Below are 27967 nucleotides of genomic sequence, written 5' to 3' on the forward strand. Positions count from 1 at the left end.
CGTCGATCTATGAGTCGATCTAACAGCATAAAACACAACATGCATCATTTCTGCATTCGGCCTGATAGAGTTTACCAATCGTTACCCTGTCATTGACTTTCGGCTGCAGGAGGAAAAGTTCATTCAAGGAAATGATGATGATGGTGATGATGATGATGATGATGATCCAGATGATGATGCTGGTGGCGGTGCACGAAGCGGAGCTGCTTGACCTCCCCCCGGGGGTGTGGCGTTGACAGAAGGATGGTCCAGCAGCCAGAGGAGGCAGCGCGCTTGAACACACGCCACATAGAAACTGACGGGATCAGCGCAGGTCTTTACCTTCATGCCACCGCAGAGGAGGCAGCAGGAGCCAGGGACAAGAGCCAGCCCCAGCACAGCGGTAAGCTCTCTGTGGAAACTTTGGTGACGCCTGGAACTCTTCTTCGCCCCTTCCTTCCTTGCGTGCGTGCGTGCGTGCGTGCGTGCGTGCGTGCAGGGGCTTCTTGAGAATAAATCACCACCGATATTGACGCCTCGGTGGAGTTTTATATCAATTCTGAGGTCTGGCGCGTAAAGTTGTCTTTTACATTGTGTCACATGTAGGAAGTCTGCATTTGTTCTAAAATGTATGACAGAAAAACATGTTTTAAACATGCAATTAAATGTAAATAACCTACAGGGGGCACGCTATGACACCCTGTTTGGGATGGGGTTTTCTATTCCCAGAGAGCAGAGAAATGACCTCGTTCATGTGTTCCATTGGCAGGTCAAACATCAGCAGCCTCGCTGGTGATCCGCTCTTCTCGGCACATTCATTAAGGAGCTTTACCGCACGCAACCTGAAGAGATGAGCAGCAGCAAGAAGTAAGTCCTTCACACGCCTGCTCCTCCTCATGCTCCAGCAAACAGCTTCCCCGACATGCCCAATATTTACTGAAATACACTTGTTTCTCTCTCGATAGTGAACAGGTAGGGAAGCCGCCCTCCCCACACACACACCTCAAAGGTCATTGAAACTTGGTGCGTGTTAAACTTTAAGCAGTAGTGCCCTAACAGCCATGTAATAATTATTTGTGCTGGCAGGAAAAACATGCCTCAAACATGCTTCACACACCAAAGCGCTGCCTTGGAATTATTGATTCAAGTACACGCACAAGTGAGCTCACTTTTCTCAACTGCCACGTCCACAAAAAAAGCACTTTAATTAATTTAGAGGATGGATCCCTGACTGACTGACACTTACAATTGTTTTTTTCTCACTCTTTTTGCTCCATCTGACTCCCACTTCCCCCTACACACGTGTTACAAACTGGTAATAACCGTCAGGCAACTGTTTCCCCTCCCTGCATCGTGCAGAGTGAGCTGCTCCAGTCAGCTCAGCGGGGCCATCACTCAGCAGAACGCTCCAGGGTTCACTTATTCCACACATTTTCCCTTTATTGCGTGACGGATTTGAGGTTGCCGACTTGATGGTGAGATGTCAACAGATACTTTGTAGCGCGCCGCGGGTGCCTTCAAGGCATTTCGAGTTTCCATTGTGCAGGTTAACAGCACTTATTGGAGCTCAGGTTCACGCTGCACAGCCAAGCAGGTCGTGAAGATACAGTCGGCTACATGATAAACGTCAGGAGTGCAGGGTTGTTTTGAAGCTCAAGCAGTTTTATAGGATTGTTTGAGGCCTAAACAGTGAAAATGAGAATTAAAAACAGCGGATGCCGGTGATGTGTGAGCTGTGCTGACGTTTCCGTTGTGAAGTTTTGCTCGCTGCACTTGTTGCAGCCATAAAATGTCCCCTTGTTCCTGGTCAATGTTCAGGTGCCATCTCATTATGTTAGTTTATGTCACAGAACCTAATAAAATCCAAGGAAAGAATATCTAAAACATGTTGAACGTGTTGGTTATTTTGTGCTGGATCGTTTCATCCTGACCATGAATCAGCTGCACAACTGCATTCTTTGAATAAATAAAATAATATCATTTATGGATGTAATCAGCTGATAAGATCATTAAATGTTTCACCATATTACCGCTTCGCCTTTCATCTTTTGGAAGGACCCTTTTATCCTGCTGAGGAAAGAGCAGATTGCATTATGGGAAATGTAGGAAATGATTATTGAAGAAAACACAGTTAAACAGCAGATTTCTCTGTTAGAGACCTGCCCTGACACCCTGAATGTGGACTTTGTCACACATGCGGGGCTGCTGGTACAGGCTGAGGGCAGTTCAGCCTGTCATGTCCAGAATCGTTCCATAGGTGGCAATGGAGGAAGTGGGAAACGCTGGTTGAAGTCCAGAGATAAAGGGGGAGTTTTACTGTGTGTTGTTGTGGTTTTTTGAGTCATCCATCATCCTGTGTGAAGCGAATTTAGGAGGCAAACGGCCTCTGCAAGTTTGCAGTGGGCATTTATTCAGTAAATTAAACTTTCTAAAGAAGACAAGACTTCCAGACTTTAACGAGACAGACGGCATCATTTCTTCAAATTCAGTACATTTGAAAATCCCCCTTGTTTTTATCTGAGCTTGACTGTTTTAAAATAGCATCATAAGGACGCGTCCATTGTTACAGATACTATTTACACGCGGGTCTGTCAGACGGAGACTCTGCCAAACCGTTGAGCCATTGCTGCTGAATCCAGACCAGCTGGTCCAGTGTGGTTCTGTAGGTGACCTTTGACCTCTAAGCCTGTACATTACCTTCCCCCCACTAAAAGCCTGAATTACACCTATTATTATATTAGCATTATTACTATTGCTTCACTTGTTCAAGCATGAGGCTCAAAGCCAAATCTGCACACACACACACACATATATATTATTTTTTAATCTGAAACGTCTTTATATAAGAGAATTAGCTTAGTTGAGGTTTAGATTCTTACTAATCAATGGGTGAAATATCAGTTTGAATAATTTGTATCTCGTATGCAGTCAAATAGTTGCACATGCCTGAGTTGTCTTAAATGAAACATTTTCCAATCCTATTTCACGTCGTGTCTTGTTGGGGAACGGCATAATTAGCCATGTTGGAGGCTCCTGTTATGGGCTTGTGTGTGTCTCTTGTCAATTAAGTAAAGCCAGCGTAATCCTGTAAGGGCGGATGAGTAGACAGACATGTGATGGCCCACTTGTTTCCTAGGTGGAGGGGGAATGGGGGCGGTGGTGGCCGGCAGGCTTTACCGTCCAGATGGAGAGGCTTTGTAGTGTGTGTGGGCGTGTCTGATTAGCCTAAAACTTTTAACATTTGTTTTCCTTGTTATTTTCTTATTTATCTTCTTACAATAAGTTGCGACACCCTGGTCCAGCTGCGGCACATCCGGATCTGAACTTTAAAAAAACAAAACAAATCTTCAGACAAGCAGCATCATGGTGGCTGTGACTGAATTAGCACAGACTTCCTGTCCTCTCCCTCACCCTCCTCCAAGAGATTAAATCCATTACTTGGTGCATATTGACGGCACTGCCTCTCGGGGACGATGCGCATTCACACTGGTCTTTCAACCAATGTTTAATGGGCGGAGATGAGCGCTACCAGCAGCACCAGGCTGAGCCCCAGTCCCAACCTGCTGCAGGTGAACGAGCCCAGGCGCTATGGCTCCACGCTGTCGCTGGAGGAGAAGTGTGAGCAGTCTTTCTTCCTCTTTTACTACTACAGGATGGAGGATGAGGCGGTGCTGGACCGAGGGGCGTCCCTGCTGAAGCACCTGTGTGACGAGGAAGAAGTAGAGGGTGAGTTCAGTTTTAATATCTGTGTGTGATTCAAAAATATCGTAATGGCGTGTTCTTGTGATCGTCTGACCAGCCTGCGTCAATGTGAGGACACTCACTGAGTTAAACAGGAAGGATAAGATTGATCTCTTTAGTGGGGCCCAAATTTCGCACACTTCCTGCGCGTACACTCTGCTGCTCACCTGGTTAGCCAGTTGGCACAGGAAAGATGTCAAACACGGAGAATGTGAGCCAGTGTTTACCTCACCAGTAATCCCACACAAAGACCTTCAGGTCACTGAACAGAAAGGGAAGGAACCGGCCTCGTGTTTAGCGAGCACCTGCGGTTAATCTGTAAACACTCGGCTCAGTGTAGCCATAACTATAATAATATCAACAAGTGTATTTTATCTGGACGCTTTGAAATGTCATCATCATCTTATTTGCCAAATGTAATGAGAATTAAAAGGTGCTTTTGTGCGGCTTTTAGATATTTCCCCAGACTAATCCTTTCTGATTAGCATTTGTTTGCTGTTCTTACAGAGAACTCAGTTAATATTTAAGAACTGTGAGTTGTTCGGGTCCTGAATGGTGATTCCAATTCATTCTTCACGACCTCGAGAAGTACTTCCGATTACAATGCACCACAAGGTTGTTTTAAATAAATTCTACAATACTTATTCCTGGATTCTCCTGTTGAAATTGAAGAGCGTTGCCTGTTCAGACCCTCTGGCCCGATTTTTTAAGCAACTCGACACGTGAACACGATGACAACAGAGGAGTTCCTGCGGCCGGGTCCCCCATGAGGTCAACATTTAGTCAGGTGTCACCCCGGCTTGAACCTTTCTTCGGTTCCTCCGACTTCCTGCGCCTAAGCGGCGTCTCAGCTGCGGCTCGCCACAGGCCCGGCTCAACTTCCCTGCTGAGAACCGACTTGATGAGGAAAAAAGGAGAAAAAAGATCCGTTCTCACAGATAAAAATGTGGAAGATCAGCCTGATCCCACTGGCCCAATTATCTCTATCTGACGCTGACGACCGCAGTGTCTCACCAAATGTTTCTATATGCTATCTGGACTCAGGGTCACGGAGGAGTAAACAGAATTTAAACGGCACTGCAGCAGCTGGCGCACCCTCATGTCAAAATGAATGTTTGCATTCCTTGGATATAAGTTCGAGATATTGCCTCTCATACTGAGTAAGTGGACCCGAGAGGATAGTTTCCTTATTATCTGGGACAATATATTTTAAAGCCGTTTTGTATTAGAATGCTGCTGCCGTTGCTGCTATGTGGCATCCGGCCATCATCCCCGCCGGCCTGGGTGAGTCTGGTTACTGGGGCAACTGGCCATGGCGTTGCCTCTCCTCAGAAATCCAGCGCGCTGAACAAATCTCCCAACATAGCCGGGGGATTTCATTTCATTCAGCGCTTGCGGGCAGCTCTAAAAGAAGTTCTCCTTCCCCACAAAAAAGAAAAAAAACAGAAAAGGAAGTGGTGACACAATGGTCCTCTGGCAGCGTGCAAATCTTCCTTTGCTGCTACTTGACTTGGCTGTTTTTTTTACTCCTTCCCCTCTGTCATCCATCTCTCTATTCCCTCTCCTCTGAAATCCTAATGGTCTTGAGATCTTTCTGCCTTGATTGTTTAGCTGCCACTGTCCCACCGTCTGGCTCTGAATCAGGTCTTTAATGCTTAAATATGATGCTGTAATGAGGTTTAATAGAGCTGCAAAGCAAAATCAGCAGTCAGAGGATCTTAACTAAGAGTTTCCCCTTCACAGATGTAATTTTGGACTTTCTTTTCACCAAAAACTGAAAGCTCTGCTAATTTCCGTCGCCAAAGCTGAACGTAACGGAACGGTTCTCTCGTTGACTGGGATTCAACCACAGCTCCCGTGACTCTGGAGTTATTGAGCAAAACTGAAGCGCGTATTTCACCGTCATGCATTGCTGGATGGATTTCTGCCTTCGCGTTGTCCTGTAAACACGGGCGGGTGCGGGTCGATCAGCTGTGGGGGGGTGGGGGGGGGGTAATCTGGCTCCATTTGATGTTCTCCACAATCACTGATACGTCACCTTCACTGCCTTTTGTTTGGGAGGGATGAGCGTAGAGTTAGGCAGCCCTCGGCGTGCCAGCCTCACTTTATTTTAGATGTTTTTGTCTTTGCTCATTTTATTCTCAGAGAATTTAAATGAATCCTTAAAAAATGAAGCATTGTGATGAGAGCGGATAATGAGGCTGTTGTGCCTCGAGAGAGACACCGTTGTTCGCTGTGTTCAGGGGGGGCTCGGCCACTTCCTGTTGGGGTCATGCGTTGTGCTTGGCTCAGCCGTGCTTCCAAAGGCAATTTTTTTGGTTTTCTGACACCGATCACATAGAGCCATTTGTTTCAAGGCAGACTGATGTTTACACTCAGTTCACTCTCCAACACTTTCTGTCGCTTCTAGAAAGAAGTTTAAAAGCTGAAAGTTGCAGGTTTTAAACAAGCTTGCTGCTAAATTGCTTGATTTAGGGCAGACATGCTGGGGCATTTTGGGAGAAATTTGGATTAAAAACGTGATTTAAATGTATTAAAGTTATACAAAAGCCGCACAAACTGAAATTACTGGAGCTGGGTTATGCGTTTTCCGATCAGTTTCATTGATCCCAGTACAATTACGGGACAGTGGATTCCTCTTTCCTCCCATATGTGTGTTGGTTTTCCTGCACACCTGCCTGAGACTGAAGTGGTTCTCTGTGCTGGTCCGGCCAGTTTCCCCGCGTCAATGGGTTCATCTGCTGTTTTGCTTTCTTGCAGGTCACCACACCTTTTACATCGGCGTGCACGTGCCCAAGAGCTACCGGCGTCGGAGGCGCCACCGTCGGAGAACCAGCCACAAGGACAAAAAGGAGAAGTTGGCAGAAAACACCTCTGACAAGTCGGACACGGAAAACAACGACGACCCGAGCAACAGCATTCTGAAGCCTCTCAGTAAGTTGTGACGGACTTCACGTCAAAGCTGGTTAGCGCCCACGTCCGTCTTTCCTCAAGTGCTGCATTTGTGTCCAGAAAAAAAAGCTGCTCTTGCTCTTCGGGACCTGACAGAAATTGCTGAGTCCAGTTAGCGGCTGGAAATAACCTGCTGAGTGACAGGACACGGCACTGGAAGTAATGGTTCCTCAGATGACTGTATCAGCGCTGATGTGGGCCTCTTGACTACAGTGTCTTAAGTGCTCCCCGGGTCTTTGTCCTTGGTTGCCGACATAAGTGTGTCCGCCTTTGTGTGCGTGCCGGTGCGTTAGCATCTATATGTGTCAGGGCTGACGGTTCTTGGTTGACTGGAGTGCGATGCGCCCGCGGGTGCAGCTGCTACGCTACGAGGATGTTCGAACAAAAAGCTCCAGCCACTTCGAGGGTGACTTAAGAGGGAAAACGGGGAGAAGGGAAAGGGCTCGCTGGCTTTACGGTTACCGGTAACTAAGTCAATCAAGGCACGCTGTTAAATTCTATAATGTATAACTTTATATTTAACTTTTGATGCTACTCTTATCTACGTGACTAATCTGAAGTCTGGGCGTCCGCTAATGAGACTCGCATCTCCAGCGAATGCTGCAATTTTACACATGCCTGATTTTACATGACGTGACAAGAGGACCCAAACACACCAGAATGGCATTTTACAATGTGTGCGCACCCCTCGATGTGAGGGATTTCTCAGGACATAAATCCTATCAAAGAGTAGATTATAACCAACCCATCTGGTTGTAGCCACGGCCACAGACCTCCATGATGCAGGCCTGCCCCCCCCCCAAATAATCACCATTTTATACAGTGATGCTGCAGCTCCCGAGACTCAGGGGATCGGCACAGATTCACTGGTTGGATCTATATTACTGAACCTCAGCTTTTAATCGACTCATCGGAGGTGTCCTTCTGACCTTGACTCGTGTCCCTGCAGCAGACATTTCTGGGTTTGTGGACACTTTTTCAGGCTTTCGCCGCCAAAGTGTCTGTCCGTCAGGCCCCTGCTCACGTGGTGGCGATGCCGCCGCACTTGCTTGTAACGATGCACCGTGTCCGTCGGGCCGTGTGTACCGTGTTTCGGGTCAGGTGAATGTTCCAAACCTGTTGTGAGTAAACAGTTTCACAGTTACACTTTGGTCCAGCAGCTTCTTCTGATTACTAAAGATTAGACGATAGTAAAAAGGCAGCCTGTATTTGGAGAGGAGATGGATCACTGACTGGATCACTGACTGATCACTGACTGGATCACTGACTGGATCACTGACTGGACAGCGTCGTTGAGGAGTGTTTTTTTTAATTGTATTTCGTGCTGTGGTTATCCCCCTTTGATGGGGATCCTTCATTCAGTAAAATTTACACAAAAATCAAAGTGTTCATTCACTCAATTAAGCAATAAATACCACATGATTCAAAGTCTTGGAGATTTAACAAGTGGCTTTTATAGAATAGTCTAACTGGAGTTTTGTCACCACAGTTGAATTTTTGCTCCACAGGTGTGAAAACGCTCTTTTGGTCCGAGACGTCCAACTGGTTGCGTAATACCAGACACTTTGGTGTTAAAGGTGACCACTGATGTGAACGGGGGCACATTTTGAGGTGTTTACAGCAACAGTGCTAATGCTCCATTCATGGAAAAATGTCACTTTATGGACAGGAGGATGCGGGCGTTGACGTTTTGTTAATAGTCAACACTGTTGTGCTGCTGGTTGACGGGTGAAAAAAAACCTCCAGCTGTTGATGTTTTGATGAATCCTGTCGATGTTCATGGTGAAACATCATCGTATGCAGCACTGTACCGCCAAAGGCGACCGTACGGGATGTTGCCCGCAACAAAGCGGTGGGAGGGGCCAAAGTGCCAGCAGCACGTAACGAAGTAGTGGATTCTGAGAGTATCAATATTTGTTCTTCTGCAGCTACTGTGCCAAACTGTCGCCTCACCGTCTCCCCGGAGACCTGAAAAGTGCTGCCGCTGGGTGATTGTTCGATACATTATAGAGACAAACAAAGTCTGTAATCTGCAGAGTTGTCAGCCAGGCGACGAGTGACGGGCGTGCGTAAACGCGTGATGACCGCGCTGCTCTCACTGCCAAACATGGCGGCCCTCGGGGGAAGGCTCCCGGCTGCTGGCGGGACTGAGATCAGCTTGTTTAGTCAGATGGTCGCTGCAGGGACACGACATCCTTGTGGTTACGTGTGTTTCCACTGCTGGGCCATATGACGGGCTCATTTTTTATGCACTTCATTCGATGTTTACTTGTAACTGCAATAAGGGGATCAACCTAGAAACTGGGGTTGCTGCAGCTGCATTTTTGAGGCCGCATGGTCGGCCGGAGATATTTGTCTCCACGACTGGGGGAAGAAAATAACATCAGCTGAAAAGGTCTTTTGAGTATTGATTGGATAAACTACATTTCAAAGGCAGCTCTGTGTTTGACTTCCTCTTCGCAGATGTGGATTTGTGAGTTAATCTTCATTGACTGACTCTTAGATCCATAATGCCCCTCCACATCTACAACCTTTCCGTAACCCCATTTGCAGGCATCCAGGAATGTTTTGTGATGTATTTTGTTCTTGTTAGCATGGGGAAACTGTATTTCTGGAAGCCTTTGATTCAGCTTTGTCCTGAAAATGCAACATTGGTGCCTGGAGTTTGATTTGAAACAGTGCTACTTTTTTGAATCTTTGGGTGGAAACACAGGATTATTAAAGCCACAGAGAAGATCTATGTGCTTATCTGTAATATTTGCACGGTCAGGCCACGTTGGACCATATATGCTACCACAGACATCGTTCCAAATACTGGAGTTTGGTGGTCTGGAGGTGTGAATGCTGTGTTCTCAGTGCAGCGGCCTCTGCTTGTTACTCAGCATTCAACCCATTTGCTGTTCTGCTGCTTGTGGACTATCTGTCCTGCATACTGAATGTTGCACCTCTCAGCGGGCCCAGGTCACGCCAATGCAGCGCTATGTTATATTTGCATGTACAGTTCCAAAAACCAAACCATTTAACTACATCTCATGTCGTTGCTCATCACTGGGGCAGAAGGTGACGTTATTTGCGAGAGATGCGTGTCAAAAGTGGGACTTGACAGACTATTTAGTGGCAGCCACACTGAGCTTTCTGCAGGGTAGCGAGCATTCTTCCTCCATCCACTATCCCATCAGCCTCCACTGTTGGGACAAAGTCTCCTTTGTGTGCCTACGGCTCTTGGCTTGAGCACACAGAGCTTTGAAATTGCATTTGAACGATGGGGTTTTCATTTCTATCCCTCCTTTTCGTGCTCACTCTCACCCCTCTGTGCTTTCAGGCTGAACTGAGCCTCACCCCTGAGCTCTTCTCATCCACCCTCCCACCTTTCTCCTCTCTCTTAGCAACAACTCAAGCAGGACATTATTGCATTGGGCATTTGTTACCTGTTTGGGCTTGATTCTTGTAGCACAGTTTTCTTCCTATAAATTAAACATCATGTGGGGTTAAATTAGCTTCGTTTCTTATCTATGCTATATCTGCAAAACCTCTATTCCTGATCATTATGTAATCAGCAAATAATCAGGAAGGATTTTCTGCAAGGTTGAAAGTAAAGAACGGAAAAATGTAAAGAATCTAGCAGTGGAGTATGAAGCATTTGACGTTCCTAAAGCAACATCCTTCCACTGCATGCTATTGTTGGCAGTTTTGCCTATACTGGTATTAAAGGTTGTTTTTACTGTTTACTGTAATCAGTGTAAATCACTGTGTACATAAGTGTCAGCTATATGTGAAAATAACACGTGAATATTCCACCCAAGGTGTTATTAAACAGGTTGTGGTGACTTAAGCTAGTTGCAGCTTTAGTGTAGGTGTGTGCATGTGTGTGTGTGCATACTCCAGCAGACAGTTTGTCCCCAGCCTAGTCATCGTAATAGCATCGTGTCAGCTTCAGTCATTATCATGCCTCAGCCATGGCCTTTCAGTAATAAGAATGAATAAATAAACACAACAGGATGTGTGATGTAAATGCCTACCTTTAAAATTGATGTAGCAGCATCACACGTGCACACCTGCAGAGAATTGAATCAACTGAATAGTAAAAAAACCCCAAGACATACCACATGTAACAGTATGTTCCTTTAATCTGTGCCAAATGGCTGTATTTTAGTGTTCCTGTAGCTAATACAGTTAACGGACAGCACTATGGGCAGACTTTACATTCAAATTTAGTCATGGATTACTGTGGATGGATTGAAAGTAATGGATTAACCAACTGGTACAACCCAATCCAGGATTATTGATTACTCCTGTCCTCTCCCTGGTGTCATCGGCCCAAGTCCTCCATACCTGCTGTACAAAAAAAGGCCTTTGAGGCACTTTTGAAAACTAAAATTTGGATCGAATTTGAGTTCTGCAGTGTCGTGGCTCAAATCCATAATAGTAATCTGGGCACACATCCATGACAGTGTTGTCATGACACAGGGAAAGGACAGTTTTTGCATCCGTTTAAAGCTCACGCATTGGTTCCACCTATTTGAACAAGCAATGATGTGTTTTTTTTAACACCATGTTTGAAAAAGCATCACTGTTGCTGTTGATATTCTGTTTGGGTTCCTCTCCAAATATTCAAATGAGAGTGAAAGGAAAGCCAGAATAGGCCAGTTTTCGAACATTTCCTAATTGTTAATGAGGCACTCCGGGGCAACTTGCCAAAGCTGGAGGGCCAATGGTGAAGGCTGGTTAGAACAGAGGGGGCAGAGAGGGAGAAGGGGCTAGCTGTGGGGATACTGTCACCAAGGGGACCCCTAAACCCCTTCGGCCCCCTCCTACCTGCTTTGCAAAGTACTGAATCGGGCAGTAGAGAGTCACTGTCACTTCCACCAGGTCCCTCAATGAGCATCTAACTTTGCCTTTTGGGTTTGGTGAGCCTGTGTTGCTGGGCGGCTGTTCTGAGGAGCAACTCCAGGTTTAACTGATTCAGACAGTGAAGGAGGCCACGTAGAGGTTCTGAAGATGTCCAATAACAATAACCAGGAGGAAATGGAGGAGGACACAGAGGAGAGGAGAGAGGGGGAGAGGGGAGCTGGGGAGATGATGGTTAAAATCCCACCGCCTCCAGCTCCTGAGGGCAGCCTGAAGGGTCCAGCAGAGAAGCCAGCACCCAAATCCCAGCCCAACGGGCAGCACTGCCAGTCTATGAACCGCAGCATTTTTCCTCTCCTCGCAGTCTCGCCAGCAGCCGAGAGGATCCGCTTCATCCTCGGGGAGGAAGATGATGGCCCAGCGCCCCCGCAGCTCTTTACCGAGTTGGATGAGCTTCTGTCTGTTGATGGGCACGAGATGGAGTGGAAGGAGACGGCCAGGTAAGACCTTAGACACTGTCAAATGCTGAATAGCTTAGTTCCTTATTTAAAGTCTTCTTAAAAGTGGTTACATTTCAAGCTTAAATGCTAAACATCTCAGAGGCACCTAGTGGGTGTGGGTGTATAGCCAGGTGATGGTTGCGTGCAGTTGGGACAGCCCGAGTGAGCAAACAGGGTTTCAGAGGATTCTTGTGTGTGGCCTATTTGTGGGCTGGAGATGGGATGATTGTTTATACATCATTAACCTTGGATGAGTGAAGCACTCTCATTGGGGTGAAAACTAGATCTCAGGGCTGCTGCTTGAGGCTGCAAATGAGTTAGTTGCTCTCTTAAACTTTGACCAGTTGTACCACAGAGATGTTACATTTGGTTCACTGGCTGTCCAGCGAATTTAGACGTTTGTTGGCGGGTTAGATTTGGTTTTTGGGGTTGAAGTGGAAGTAAAGCACCTAACATTGCTTTGGCTATTGAAATAAATCAGTAGTGCACGATAGAGCGCAAGACCAGTTCTGGTGTCTTAACTCAGTCAGGCCAGATAAACTCCTGATGTAGAAACCAGTTCCTCAGGCCTCCCTGTCTCTGAAAGAAGATGAGGAACACTAATACAGCATCAGAATAGTGGATTAAAATGAGCTAATTAATAAGGTTATCTGCATTTTGTGTTGCATTTGCTACATCTGCATGTAAAACTTGCATTAATCATTTAAGGTGAACCTCACTTACTTGGGTTTTTGGTGCCTTAAGGTGGATCAAGTTCGAGGAGAAGGTGGAGAAAGGCGGCGAGCGCTGGAGCAAACCCCACGTGGCCACGCTGTCCTTACACAGCCTGTTTGAGCTGAGGAAATGCATAGAAAAGGGCACCATCATGCTGGACATGGAAGCCTCCACTCTGCCACAGGTTGTTGGTGAGTTGCCTGCAGGTCATCCTAGGTAACATGTCAAATATCACTCATCTGAAATCCACCTCAATCCCTGGGGGGGGGGTTGATTTTATAGTTTTTGATATTTCCGGGTTGAAGGTCACCTCGTGGTGGAAGCTCGGGTTTACCAACTTTTCGTGTCAGACTTTTCTCAATCATCGAGTCTTGTCAAGACCCTAATGGATGGAGTTGCTTTGTGACTTCCGGCCTATATTGTTGCGCGCAGGCTTATGGATTATTGGATGGCATGTTAGAGTCCCTCCTTTGCATTGATATCAAAGAGCCGCAGCAGCGTCCAGTCCACGTTGTTCTTGTTCGTGAGGAATCAAATAGTAGTTTTGTGGATGTTCAAACAAAAAGTTCCTAATTTGATAACAAGCAACCCTCTTCATTTCCGCCTGTATGAGGAAGCAGGAGAAGTTACAACTTTGGATGATTAATGTGAAGTAATTGACTGTGCTCCATTGAGCGTCCGGGCCGAGCAGAGCTGGGCCTCTTGCTTTGAAGCCAACCGACTTGACTGATGGGCCATGAACAGCACTGCCCCTAAACAAGAGGAGAACCACCCCGAGGCTCGTATCAGCCAGGATTCGTGTGTCTGACCCGCTTTCTTTTAAAAGAAAATGATGAAAAAAGAGGGGGCCTTTTGATGGAGCCGTTTCCTAAAGCCTCGGACAATTTCAGAGAGGAGCGTTACAGTCTGGAAGCCTCGGACATACAGAGGCCCATAAATGTATGGAAGAAGTTGTTACTGATGCCTGGGACGGCGACCTTCAGTGGTGGCGGTCGGAACTTGAGACAGCCGAGCCCAATCCAAGAATGTTAGCGGACTGTTTCAGTTTAAAAGCCAATTTAAACAAGTTGTTTGTTCTACTAAATGGAAAGTCATGAAAAAAGTTGCAGCACCAACATTTGTCCTTTTTTTAAAAATTAAAGCTGATGTAAACATTAACAAAGAACCGTTTATTGTTACTTGGCTGCCCAACTCTTGATTGCAACATCCCCTGACTAATGTCGAGGGTCATATTAAGGGAAAACTGTAGAATAAAAGATGCAAGCCTTTTACTGACGGCCTCCCCCTGTGTGCGCATCCCCCAGAGCTAATCACCGACAACCAGATCGAGATCGGTCAGCTGAAGGCTGATCTGAGGGACAAGGTGATGTACACTCTGCTGCGAAAACACCGTCACCAGACCAAGAAGTCCAACCTGCGCTCCCTGGCTGACATCGGCAAGACGGTCTCCAGTGCAAGTAGGCTGTTTTCCAACCAGGAGAACGGTAATACTGATGCCAGTTTGGTGCAGTCTTCTTTTGTCAGTAATGTGGGGGAAAAATGCCAAATGAATTCAGTCTATTCTTTTTTTTTTAGATGTGTAGTGAGAACAATGAGCACAATAAAGGACCCATTGGTACCGTCCTCACTGTGAACCCCTGATGTGGCACCTAAGATCTAAATTATTCCCAGCCATCCTTAGAAATGCCCATTTTTTTATTTCTACCACATTTGCAACCTCTTTAATTCTTTACTATCTAACCTAAATGTTCTAGTTGATGGATCTTTTTCCGATTCATCCCCTGAAATGATACCAGCATTCTAACCACAACTAACTTCCAGATGCAGAAGATGCAACTGATGATTAACAAAGTGTTTTTGCACTTCTAAGAACAGCCAGGACTGGATTGAACCAAAAATTTAATACATAAATAAAAAACTCTCCCTATGCAGTGTGTGTGTACTCTTACTACACTACGCTGCTGTAATAAATGTGTAATTATGGAGATACGGACCTCCTTTACAAGAATACTAAATGTCTGAATTTGACACTGTTTGAATTCTTGACATGCTTCATTAATGGGAGACTATCAGTTTGTGGACTATCAGTCCAACTCTGGCTAATTATCACATTAATCTCAGTCATAAATGTTTACGCTGATTAATGGAGCTCACTTTGAATTTATGACACGGGTAAGAAAAGCCCACGGCCACAGATAGTCGTAAAACGTGACGGAATCTGGCTCCTGGAGGTGCTTTCTGCGGCTGCTAATGTGTTCATGATTCTCACTTCATTCATCCCTTGTCTATTTTTTGGCGTCCTGGGTGGAGGCGGGCCGCCACTGTGCTGCTCTGCTGTCGGTTTGAAGCGGTCGAAAGCACAAAACCTCAAGAAACCCCACCCACCCAAATTAATTTAATTTTCTCTGCACATTTCAAATGCAAATTCCCAAAAGGAATACTCCCCTCAGGCCGTTCTTCAGCACAGCGGCGGCGCCGCTCCACGCTGACCTCTAATTGACTTTAACAAGTGTACTTTATGTGTACTTTCACGTGTTGACAATGTAATTCATGTGTCAGAGGACATGGGCCTCTGGAAAGTGTAGTTATTTATTATCTATTAATAATGAAACTGGTTTATGACTGGGTTTAAAGGGCAGCTCTCCGTGTCAATGATCTCCTTTGTCGCTGTACTCAAATGGTAACATCACGTGAAAGCCCGCGGAGATCAGAGTGCTGCTGATCTGCCCCTCATTCAACTTAATCATTTCTTGCTTTCAATAATCTCAATGAGATTAATCCAACATCTTGGCTTTTTAGCCGCATCCCAGCACAACAGCCCAGTTTAAAATGTAACTCCAAAAATCAGTCTTGTGGTGTCATGAAAGGATTATTTCTAACATAATTCACTCACCAGGGACCCATGCTACTCATGTCACTCTGATGTAATCGCCCTCAGCTCTAAGTTTGTCCGTGGAAACGACGGATCATTTCTTTTGTCCTCCTAACAAACGTCTCTCTGTCTGAGTGGGCTCGGTCCTCAACTCTTCTGCCATCTCTCTTTCTCCCTTTGCTGCCTCCCTGGATCGGGTTTGATAACCCGCTGCTGTTTCTAAAAGCTCGCAGTCCTCTTGAGAACTCTGTGACTTGCCTGTCGGGTCACATTTCGATGGAGGACTTGCAGTCTCAAACGAGCGCGAGCATGGACTGGCTGAGTAAGTTCACCCAGTCTACGTTTACACTGCAGACTCATGCTCAGTTCTGCTTAAAATGGACATCTATATTTTTGTTTTTGACCTTGCCTTTAGTTCCAATTTGACTTTATTTGCAGCGATTCACAGGCCACTTATGAGCGAGAATGGTCAGAACTGAGAAACTGCTGCAGTGTAACCGTAGTTTTAATCCTATAAAATGTAGTTTAGATGCTATAATTACCACCATACATCTAATTTATCACTCCTGTTGTATAGTTTGTAGTTTTCTGTTTGGCTGAGATATTTGAATGGCTGATATTGCTTAACTGCCACAATATCACAGTTTATATTTATACTGGCTGCATCATACTGACATGTTATTACCCAGAATGCTTAGCTGTATAGTAGAGATCTGCACCTGTCTTAAATGTCTGACGGCTCCGGGACGGAAGAAGAGCCACACTCAGCTGTCAAAGCTTTGACATGGGAGCTGAAGGAACAAATGTAAAGTCAGCAAAGCATCCGACTACCTGCTTCACATGAGTCAAGCACTTAATAAAGAGGCCACATGAGCAGAGATGATCAGATATTCTTAATACTGGAGTCAAAATCAAGCCTTTGGCTTTATTAAAGTCTGTATTCTGTAGTGTAACTTGGAAAAACATCATAATATTTCCGTTATGGTGAGTAAGGTAAGGTTTGTATAGAGGTTAAGACTCGACAGTTTGCGTGTTTAGAGTTGCTTCTTTAGTCTTTCTGATGCTGCATGATACACAGGGGCCAGCTGCCTTTTCTTGGGTTTGTGCTGCTTATTTCCAACTTCCCTTAATTTCTTATGGATCCTGCTTCAAGGTGAGGCAGTTCTGACGGAGGCTTTTGCGTTTCAACAGACAGCCCGACAACAACTCACCGGAATCTGACCAGCAGCCTGAATGATATTTCAGACAAGCCAGAGAAAGAGCAGGTAGGCCTGACAAGCAATGACCTTGAAATGCTCTTCCTGTGGGGTTTTCCACATGAAGTGCACAAGCAGTGGATGAGTTTCATGTTTGCTGCCTGTAAAACCATAAAACACTTCAGTTAGAGGTAAATTTGAAAACCTAATGCAAAATACCTCAAATATTCTTCCAAAAAAAGAAGAAAAAACTGGCAACCTTGTTGAGGTTTTATGTATTTTGGAGTTGCAGATATCAGTGTAAGCTGGTTTGGAGTCGGGGTAATATCTTTACACTGCTTTGCTGCAGCCGTGGCTATCATCCAGCTAGCTGCAGCTGCTCTGAACCTGCTGCTACCAAGGCTGTAAAACTAGGCTCTTTATGTATTTTTTACTGTCCGCTGATCTTTGACGGTATGCAGAACAATCTGACTGCCTTGGGTCAATGGTCAGCGAAGACACTTTCCTGGAAAGGGAGAATTAGTGTGATTCAGAATAGAAGCAGGCGGGGCAGGATTTTCTCAATGTGGTCACTTTATGTGTAGCGTGTCGTGGGCCAACACTGCTTGGATGCTGTTAAAGGTGTGTGGTTGCATAGGTTAAACCTCCCCTCTGTCATTTATTTACGTGTGTTGGATGCATCCATTATAGCGAGTGATTCAGGCTAAAAACAGGTGCTATGGGTCCACTGAACCGTGGCTATTTGCTGATTTTGATGTTAATATGTAACCTGAGTTCAGGTAATAGTCATGTTTTACTTATAACCAGTTATTGTAAAAGCTACATATTAAAAATGGTCACGTGACTCAGATCGACGGCTTATTTGAGTGTTAAAAGTGGACCATGGGGAGCCCAGCAGGGGCCTCACCTCCATCTTGACACCTCCATGACAAAAAAGAAATACAGCAGTCCTCCGTGTAGACGGGAGCCTCCTGGTTTGGTATTTAACTTGAATAGCGTTGTCGCCTTTTGAAATGATTTGTTTGATCACTACTGGGAGCCTTGCTGGTGTGAACCTAACATTTAACGTCTCCTCTCGGGTGGGTTCCCAAAGCTAAGGAACAAGTTCATGAAGAAGTTGCCGAGAGACGCGGAGGCGTCGAACGTGCTGGTGGGGGAGGTGGACTTCCTGGACACGCCATTCGTGGCCTTTGTGCGCCTGCAGAAGGCCGTGATGCTGGGAGCCTTAACAGAAGTCCCAGTTCCCACAAGGTGGGGGAAACATGGCAGAAAACACACACATTGTAATGTTTAAAGCTATAATATTCTGACCTTAATCAGTGATGGCAGGATGTAATATAAACACTGAAATTTGAAAGTAAAAGCTTAACTTAAGAAACGAGACCCTGAATGAATAATTTTGTCGGGTGTTTGCTTTAGGCCCTTTTTGTGTGCTGAACCATCCAGTGTCCATTTTCCATTCATCGTTGGTGGGATTCTGCTCTGTTTACAGATTTTTATTCATCTTGCTTGGGCCCAAAGGCAAGGCCAAGTCGTACCACGAGATCGGCAGAGCCATCGCCACGCTGATGTCAGACGAGGTCGGCACACTCTACCCTTCAAATACATCAGAATTTATTGCTTTTGTTAGACAAATTCCACTTTTAAGAAAAACGGCCTAGATTTTTGTTTGTTTAAACTGACCAATAAGGATCTGCCATCCTGTGTCTTCCTACCTGTGATTGTGCAGCATCTGTGCAGCAGAACTCACAGGTCACTGCCCGGTGACACACACCATGCTTTGACAGGTCTCCCTCACACTTCAGTGCCTTGTCGCTCTCTGTCTCCCCTCAGGTCTTCCACGACATTGCCTATAAGGCGAAGGATAGGCAGGACCTCCTGGCTGGTATCGACGAGTTCCTGGATGAGGTGATCGTGCTTCCTCCTGGAGAGTGGGACCCGACCATCAGGATAGAGCCCCCTAAATCTCTTCCCTCCTCTGACAAAAGGTCAAGAGAAGCATAGCGTTACCCACTGGACCACTTGGTTTTAAACAGAATCCATCTTGCTCTCTAAAAAGGGATTAAAGAAATCCAAACGGTAGCTCAGGGGCGCTATCTGCCCAGATATTCGCTTATCTGCCGTTATCTGAAACCACAAATGTTCACAGGTTCTTCAAGGACCTCGGGCTGTATACTATATTATTCTGTGGGTCATTTATTAAACCCATCAAGTTAAAGATGAAGACAGACGATTGGAGGAAAGGACACCAGTAAACATCTGCGAGTTTACCTTAATGCTGGCAGCTAATTAGTTAGCTTGGTAACTGCTTTAATATGACATGAAATGCAGTCAGGAGCACAGATCTGCGTGTGTTCTGAAGGTGCCGCTTTCCACTGTATATTTATATTGAAGCAGAGCAGCAGCTGAGAAAACCCTGATGTGTCTGTACAATGTTGAATTATGAAAGAACTGTAGCAGATCGCTCTGCAAAATGAGCAGCGGCCACGACAAACGTGCTGAGCTGTCAAATAGTAACGCAACTGCAACCCTGACAGATCCCTCAAATTAAGAAGGAAGTACTAACGAACGGTAAACTGAAGATCTGTGTGTGCCTCAGGAAAAACATGTACGCGGGAGGGGACTCGCAGATGAATGGAGATATGCCTCATGATGGAGGTCACGGAGGAGGGGGGCATGAAGTAGGGAAGGAGCTGCAGAAGACGGGAAGGTATGAAGCCCTGGCAGCATTAAACACGCCTGGGTGGACGTGTCATATTCTCCCAAAGGACAAAACACTTAAAAAAAAGCAGATTGCATGATTTATGTCTCGTGAGCATGCTGTATTTTGCTTAATAAAATGTCCTCTGTGTCTCTGCCTTCAGGTTTTGTGGGGGTCTGTTACTTGACATCAAAAGAAAAGCGCCTTTCTTCATCAGTGACTTCACCGACGCGTTCCACATTCAGGCCTTGTCAGCCATCTTGTTTATTTACCTGGGCACCGTGACAAACGCCATCACTTTCGGCGGCCTGTTGGGGGATGCTACCGAAAACATGCAGGTCGGGATTGAGCCCTGCTCCCTGCGGCGCTTCCCGTCCTGGGTTCTGATCCATCTCACAAGTGTCTCCACTCTTGCGTGCAGGGCGTACTGGAGAGTTTCCTGGGCACGGCGATCACCGGCGGAGTCTTCTGCCTGCTGGCTGGCCAGCCTCTCACCATCCTCAGCAGCACCGGTCCGGTTCTGGTCTTTGAACGGTTGTTATTCAACTTTAGCAAGTGCGTCCTTCGTGTTGTCAGTGCTCTACAGAATGTAAGACGATGATTCTCAAGCGACCGTTTGTGTTGATTCTGTGTACTTGCTCTGCTTCTGCGTGCAGGGACAATGAGTTTGATTATTTGGAGTTCCGTCTGTGGATCGGCCTGTGGTCGGCGTTCTTCTGCCTGGTCCTGGTGGCCACTGATGCCAGCTTCTTGGTGCAGTACTTCACCCGCTTCACCGAGGAGGGCTTCTCCTGTCTCATAAGCTTCATCTTCATCTATGACGCCTTCAAGAAGATGCTGAAGCTGGCTCACCACTACCCCATCGATTCTGATTACAAGATGGATCACATCACGCAGTACGAATGCCTCTGCATGGCTCCGACGGTTGTAGGTGTGTTTTCACCTGGGGCGTAAAGCCGCCACACTTTTATGATTCTGAGAAATGCTTTATAACCCCCTTAAAAAGGGCGTCATGATTGATTGTTATTAAACACGTTTGCGTTTCGGCTCCTGGAAGTGCATATTCAGGATATTTTACGAGGCAATTTACGAGGCCGTTCTAATTTTATGTGAATAGACAAAACAAATAAAAACTTAGTGACATTTACTTTAAGCAAACATTCTTTGTATACACAGCACTGCAGCTGTATGGGCCTATTATGATTATTATGGCTCTAGACAGTCCCGATGGTTTGGGGAGTTGGATTGTGTTTGCTAAAGTCAAACTTTGCTTTTGCAGAAAACAGTACGGAAATCTTCGGAGACCCTTTGGAGGGAACCTCTGTCTGGGTCTGGAACAACACTGGGCTGGTAAGAGAGGACAGACTAGGATGTTTTAGTTCCTTCTTTTTGTCCTCCATCTGAAGTTTCATCTTTGTTCTTTTGGCTGTTCGAACCTTTAATCTTGCGTTTGCTCCGGTAAATATGGGCCCTGAGTAAAATACTCGTTCGTGCTTTAGCAGGGAAGAATCAAAGCTTTCCAAAGTTGGTTTCTGATTCGATGTGTACACATGATTTAAAGCGGGAGGTGATGACCAGTCTCTCGGTTGCCTCTGCAGCCAGGGAACGCCACATGGTCGTCCCTCACCAAGACGGAGTGCCTGAGGTACAAAGGCGAGCTGGTGGGGAAGGCCTGCGAGTTCGTCCCAGACATCACCCTCATGTCCTTCATCCTGTTCTTTGGCACCTACACCTGCTCCATGTGTCTGAAGAAGTTCAAGACCAGCCCGTTCTTCCCCACAACTGTGAGCTAACCTGCCCCAGCAGCTCGGCCCCCTGTTTGGTTGAACCCTGACTAAGAGCCACATGTCCCTTCGCCTTCACCCAGGTCAGGAAGCTCATCAGCGACTTTGCCATCATCCTGGCCATACTCATCTTCTGTGGAGTCGATGTTCTGGTGGGAGTGGAAACTCCGAAACTCATCGTGCCAAGTGAATTCAAGGTGGGTTGTTCTTAAAAAGGGCACTTTTTAAAAATGCTGCACTCATAATTTTACCAACACGGCGTCAGAAAATGACAGTTTGAGTCTGACTTTCTTGTATTTCTATTACATATCAACGTTTATGTACTTTTTCCGAAGTCGTTCTTTCATGATTATTTTAAATTGTGCTTCCTGCCAAAAAGTGGGTTGAAAATTAGAGGAAGATGCAACAACTGCGCTGTCAGCTCACACATGACTGGTGCTGTATATAAACACGGTTAATCGCCCGCTGCCTTTGGGCTGCGTGCCACCGGCTGCTGTTTTCAGTAACGACGCTTTTCTTAGAATATCCGAGCCGTCGGCTGATGTGTGGCTGATGTGTGCAGCTGATGTGTGCAGCGCGTTAACCCGGCTGCTTCAGCCACATTTGTGAGCCAGGCTTAACCTCCATCTTCACTTCTGCTGAGAGAAGCAGCAGAACAGATGGATTACATTTCTAAACATCTTTATTTTAATTATAATATATTGTGTAAATGCATCAGCGTGCCGCTGACTGACATACTGAGGCTTCCGTTTCCCTTGATCACAGCCAACAAGTCCTAAGAGGGGCTGGTTTGTGCCCCCCTTCGGTGGAAACCCCTGGTGGGTTTACCTGATCTCGGCTGTTCCTGCCCTGCTGGTCACCATCCTGATATTCATGGATCAGCAGATCACAGCTGTGATCGTCAACAGGAAGGAGCACAAGCTGAAGGTCAGGCTTTTTTCTCTTTCTTTTAAAGGTACTCTACGGGGAGGGTGCAGCTCATTACAGGGCACCATGTCAGCATTTGGGGGTTCTGTGCCTTGCGTCCTCTCTGGGGCTTGAACCAACAACAACCCCCCCATTTCTCAGCAGTCCCCCACAGGCTGAGCTACTGCCGCCCTGATAAAGTTGTTGGAGGAAAAATAAAAAGACACAAGTCAACAGTCTCGCCACTCGTGACAGAGCGGCTCGACCGCAGCGCGCCTGTATGGCGGAGGGATATTTTGTACACGGTGGAAATCACTGAGCGATGCAAAACATCCAGGACGTTTGGCGTTTACAGCTTTATATCGTCAACCAGACGCACGGCAACCCTGCAGTTTGGTACATTTGAGCCGTAGAACGGTTTCAGCCTGTGTCACCTGCTCACGTGCACTTTGGTTCCACACTGTCGAGCTTCCTTTCGTGTTTCACAGGCTCTTTGATTCTTTCTACTTAATTACAATGAGGTAATTCCAATAACTGGGAATCTTTGGCGTGGTTTGTCTGTCCGTGGCAGAAAGGAGCAGGTTACCACCTGGACCTGTTCTTGGTGGCAGTTCTCATGGTGGTCTGCTCCTTCATGGGCCTGCCCTGGTACGTGGCCGCCACCGTCATCTCCATCGCACACATCGACAGTCTGAAGATGGAAACGGAAACGTCGGCTCCCGGGGAGCAGCCCAAGTTCTTGGGCGTGAGGTGAGACCACAGCCGTGGGCTTGTTTCGTCGCAGATTCTTGCCAGTTTCAGCGTTCAGGCTTCATATTTGTAAAACAAAAAAAGAGATTTAGTCTGATTTTTCTCTGGCGTGTTTTCTTAAGGACAGACTTTTTTGTATTTCTGGTCTTTGGTTTTCTCGTCTTTTCCTCGACGCCCCACAGAGGTGCTTGGTGTGTCAGCTGTAAGCTGAACCAACAAATTGGAGGCTCGTCCTGCACCGTTAAGGCGAACTGGGACCTCTTACAGACAACGATGTTGACGGAGCTGAACCACGTCTAATCGTCCTCAAACTCAGTACCATTTTTAATAAAACAGACGCCCCCCCCACTTGTTTTTCCAGAGAGCAGAGGGTCACTGGTGTGTTTGTCTTCATCCTGACTGGACTTTCCGTGTTAATGTCCCCGATTTTAAAGGTATTTTATCACATTTTTGCAACAGTTCAATACATTTTACAATATATCAACTATTTAATGTACTAAAACTTTATCCTTAATCGCATCACTGAAACATTTAAGTCCACATTTTAGACAATATGCTAAGCCGTGTGTCTGTTTGATTCGGAAGCCAATAAATGTATCTCTTCTATAGTTCATTCCAATGCCTGTTCTATATGGAGTCTTTCTATACATGGGAGTGGCCTCTCTCAATGGAGTGCAGGTAAATGGCATTATTTTAGGTTATTTCACGTGGTTTTCGTCTCAAATGCAGCCATACATCTGTTGTTTTATATATTTCTGTCATTTTCTGCAGTTCATGGATCGTCTGAAGCTGCTTCTGATGCCTGCGAAACATCAGCCGGACCTGATTTACCTGCGACACGTTCCCCTCAGGAAGGTCCACCTCTTCACCTTCATCCAGATCCTCTGCTTGGCTCTGCTGTGGATCCTCAAGTCCACCGTGGCTGCCATCATATTCCCTGTCATGGTGAGACACGCGTGTGAAGAAAGAAGACATTTTGAAGGACGAAGCTTCTCAGTCGTTTGCTTGAAGACACGTCAGCTGTTAATTGTGGCACCTTTTTGCCGATGTGATACGGAGGTGGTTGTCCTGTTGCTTTTTCAGATCCTGGCTCTGGTGGCGGTCAGAAAAGCCATGGACTACATGTTCTCCCAGCATGACCTCAGCTTCCTGGATGACGTCATTCCAGAGAAGGACAAGAAAAAGAAGGAGGACGAGAAGAAGAAGAGGAGCAGCCTAGGCAGCGACGCAGAAGACGTAAGCGTTTCCAGTTTACGTTTGCTCCCTGCTCTCACCAGTTTACCGCCCCCCCCCCCCCCCCCCCCCCCCCGCCCCCCCTCCCCGCCAGGCCTGCTGGAACCTTCAGTTCTGTGTGCAGCAGCATGAAGCACTTGACCCTCCCGGGAAAAAACAACTGAAATTCCTACTTCCGTCCCATATGTAAGCGGGAGACGTCCCTCCCTCACTATTCCCATTGTACTAATGTTTTCAGCAGGAGTCAGTCCTCCCAGGTGTCCCTTCTTCTTCACGGATTTATTGGTGGGCCTCGCTGTCACGCTGCTGTGATGTCACATTGTTTATCCAGCCCACGCAGCGGTTGCCACCCGACCGTTAGCCTAGCTGACTGAATGCAGATGCTAACGCAACAGCGGGAAGTTCGGTCTGAGGATGTGTGTCTGCTCTCTCCAACAGTCTGACAATCATTACAATGAGAATGTTCCCAGCATTAAAATCCCCATGGACATGATGGAGCAGGAGCCCTTCTTAGGTGATAAGGCCTCTGACAGTGAGTAGCTCAAACCTACCTGCAGCTCTGGAGGAAACGACACCCTCCGAGCCTGTCCCGGCTCTCCTGCTCTGCGTGTGTCTGGATGTTGTGTTTCCTCTCTGCCGAACACTCTCTGCATGATTTCCTTCGCCGTCTGCTCCCCCTTTGTTTCTCAACTCTTGAAAAATGCACAGGTTAACATTTTCTCCTCTTGCATTCTCGCATGCTTGGATGAAGAAATGAATGCGTGTTGGTCTCGTCGTCTTCTAGTGTGGCCTAACTTTCTTGCTCTTTCATAAGACCGTTCTGAACTGTGCTGTGCAGAATGTCACCATGTTTCTTGTAAAAGCTTAACTCCAGATTGACGTTTTAATAGATAAGGCATCCTCTGATTAGCTACCTCAGCTTAATACTGAATAAATCATCTAAAACCGGCTGCATTTGAACCAGAAGTCTTATTTTCCTGCAGGAGAGAAGTCCCCATCATTCCTTGGACACACATCGTGCTGAGCAGCTGCGCTACTACCAGGCTAACTACTTGTCCAGGTGAGATGTGAGGGTGTGGGACGTACCTGTGTGCCAGCCACAGAGTCGGCTAAACTAAACGGTAAAGAGGTAACTGGCATGAAATGCTTTCATAAGTTTTTTGTAAGATTCATTGTTGAAGGTCGCCAAATGCCAGCGTGCGCGCTAACAGCTAACATACAGTATAATATTCCTCTGAACTTTAAAGGTTAGAGAGGCTGACTGACGCACTGTCCCCATAACTGCATTTCCTTTATTGGCAGCATATTTTCAGGTATAACTCCATTGATTTGGACTATCTATTTTCACCCCCCCAGCTTGCTGCCAGTTGCTCTACTTAGTTTCCTTAATGAATCAGCCTACGTGCTTCATTTGAGACTTGCTACATGACACAAACCACATCCTCAGTTCAAACTTATAACATACTGAGGATTTTATATTTAGTCTCATCTTCTTAACCACTTTATCCCTTTCGGGGGGTCACAGCGAGGGTACACAATGGGCCAAGGTGGGGTCCAGCCCTGGGGGAGTCACCAGTTCATGGCAGGGCCTCATATGAGCATTTGTGGGTTCGGTATCTTGCTCAAAGGTACCTCAACAGTGCTCTGAAGGTGTTCTGGCTGCCCTGGGGCTCGAACCGAGAACCCTCCGCTTCCCAGCCCAGCTCCCAACAGGCCGAACTACCGCTGCCCATGTTTAGTGTTATCTTTTATATTTAGCGACACAGAGATTAAGAGTTAATCTTGAACTAACGAAGCGACCAGTGTGACAGGAGTCCGCACGGAATGTTTGATTTGTCTAATCTGGAGTTGATGGAAGAAATTCAGACTAAACAAGCCAAGAAATAGTTACAATTATTGTGATTATTGTGCCGCAGATGAGATTTTGTTTGTGCATCATACCACAACCCCCCTACACACACACACACACACACACACACACGGTCCCATTTTTTCCTGAATCTCTCCATCTGGACCGTGATGATGGGACAGCTCTGACGGAGGGGGATTAGATGACAATGTGTGAAAAACAGCGGCTATCACGACACGGCTGTGACGCAGTCCCGGAGGTTTATCCCTGGAGCGGCTCCTCAGGCGCTGATCAGACCCGCGGGTCGGCTTTGGTCACATCTTAAATCTACTCATCGTGTGGGCGGAACAGCTCGCCCTTTAGTTTATATAAAGCTCGCTCCGAGTATTCTTTGAGCACTTTGAGACCTGGGTGTTCTGCGGCTCTCACACGGGTCTGGTGGTGATGGCATGACGCCGCCCCACCCTCTCTAAAGCTAATCCTGTTCTCACTAAGACTGGAGCCAAATTGCTTTGAGCTCAGTTGACCTCAGGACCCACCGAAGCACGATCGAGGGTTGGAGCTCGGCGGTGCAGGACCAGAACGGTGCATTTCAGTCCACTTTCAATTTATGATTTGCCTTGAAGAACCAATAATTGGTGTTCTCCTAATTTAGAAGACCTCATTAAGTTTTACCTCACTCATGTGCTTTTAGAGAACCAGTGTCTTTGCACGCGTCACCTCGAGCGTATGACAACAGAACTCGACGCTTTAATAAAATTAAGAAAAAATAAAGGCCAATGATTGTGTTCAGTCAGACTTTATCTAAGTGGTTAGCATTGTGCTATTGCAATTAGCTGATGTATCCTGTCTTTATGCTAAGCTATATGCTAATTGCACAAAATTGAGCAAAGCCGTCATTCTACAAAATGCAATTAAATAGTTTCTAAGTTTCAAAGGTAAGAAACTGTCAAAATTAAGGGTGATTAAACTGAAAACTACAGCCTGCTATCAACACGTGCGATGAGACGTGAACCAAAAGCTTGAAGTAACAAAGGTTTTCTGTGTTTGCAGCCCTGAGATCAGTCCGTTGAAGTCTGTGCCTCAGATTAGAATAGACATGGACCCCGATGATGATAACTCCTTCTACTGGAAGAGCCGAGGATCCGAGACGTCTCTGTAGAAACCAGACCGGAGCCGGGAGAATCCACCAGCAAGGAGCGCTTCTTTGGTTGTTTTTTTTTTTATATACCTTTTTTATTCTTTTAAGAGATTTAAAGAGAATAGTGCTACACAAAATCAGGAAACGTGGTTGGAAGACGAGAATCCAATTCCAACACTCTTCCTTTCCTCACACGTCTGGTGTTTCTTCCGTTTCCCGTCATGAAGTAACTCCTATGCAACTCAACCCACGTAACACTGATCGATGCTGCCATTCTCTGACACACACAGAACCTGCTCGTTTTATAAGGCATCTTCCTGTAGCAGGAAAACTGTGTTTTTATAGCTCTACCTCTCGTCTTAGATCAAACGCTTTGAACAAATGGTGGTTTTTGATAATGGTGGGGTTTGATATCTCCTCTGTAGAGATTCGCTGTATCATAGCGTGGAGGACGTGTGTACAAATAGCCCGTATAACTTAATTAACCGTTAATTTTGTGCATATTCGGATGTGCAGATGAGGTAAATGCTTTTTATGTTCACTTTTTCACGCAGTTTTGATCACTCACGTTCTAATTTTCTGAATTGTTTGCGTGTTCACTTCAAAGCTTTTGTTTAAATTAAATCAAACATTTAACTTTTTTTTTAAATTGTTTGCTGTTTGTATATGGTCATTTGTCTTTTTCTGTTGATAGTAGAGAAGGTTAAAATTATATTATCGTCCATATATATATATATATATATATATATACATATATCTTTTTTTCGCCAAACATTAACCGGGAACGTGTCAGAATTGCCT

At 46.1% G+C, this 27967-nt stretch overlaps 1 protein-coding gene across 8 annotated transcripts; it reads left to right on the forward strand.

Annotated features, from left to right (window-relative positions):
- Positions 1-231: 231 nt before the first annotated feature.
- slc4a4a (solute carrier family 4 member 4a) lies at positions 232-27807 on the forward strand. Of its 8 annotated transcripts, none has more exons than XM_057033362.1 (27): positions 233-382; positions 749-846; positions 3632-3705; positions 6481-6654; positions 11885-12020; positions 12765-12925; positions 14039-14218; positions 16798-16871; positions 17896-18053; positions 18295-18382; positions 18636-18790; positions 19402-19512; positions 19667-19841; positions 19925-20058; positions 20160-20434; positions 20783-20853; positions 21102-21287; positions 21371-21484; positions 22053-22214; positions 22765-22943; positions 23305-23377; positions 23553-23621; positions 23715-23888; positions 24027-24179; positions 24615-24708; positions 25160-25236; positions 27079-27247. In XM_057033362.1, exons 2-26 carry the CDS (start codon positions 830-832, stop codon positions 25198-25200), a joined length of 3228 nt encoding a protein of 1075 aa, XP_056889342.1. In that variant the 5' UTR covers positions 233-382; positions 749-829; the 3' UTR covers positions 25201-25236; positions 27079-27247. The 8 variants fall into 8 exon arrangements, 6 of the variants coding, with proteins under 6 accessions (XP_056889342.1, XP_056889343.1, XP_056889341.1 ...); XM_057033363.1 differs by having other exon boundaries at positions 14039-14191; XR_008950640.1 differs by having other exon boundaries at positions 23553-23888; positions 25160-25297; positions 27079-27807.
- Positions 27808-27967: the final 160 nt, after the last annotated feature.

Source organism: Takifugu flavidus, chromosome 5, assembly GCF_003711565.1.
Source record: "Takifugu flavidus isolate HTHZ2018 chromosome 5, ASM371156v2, whole genome shotgun sequence".
Classification (NCBI taxonomy): domain Eukaryota; kingdom Metazoa; phylum Chordata; class Actinopteri; order Tetraodontiformes; family Tetraodontidae; genus Takifugu; species Takifugu flavidus.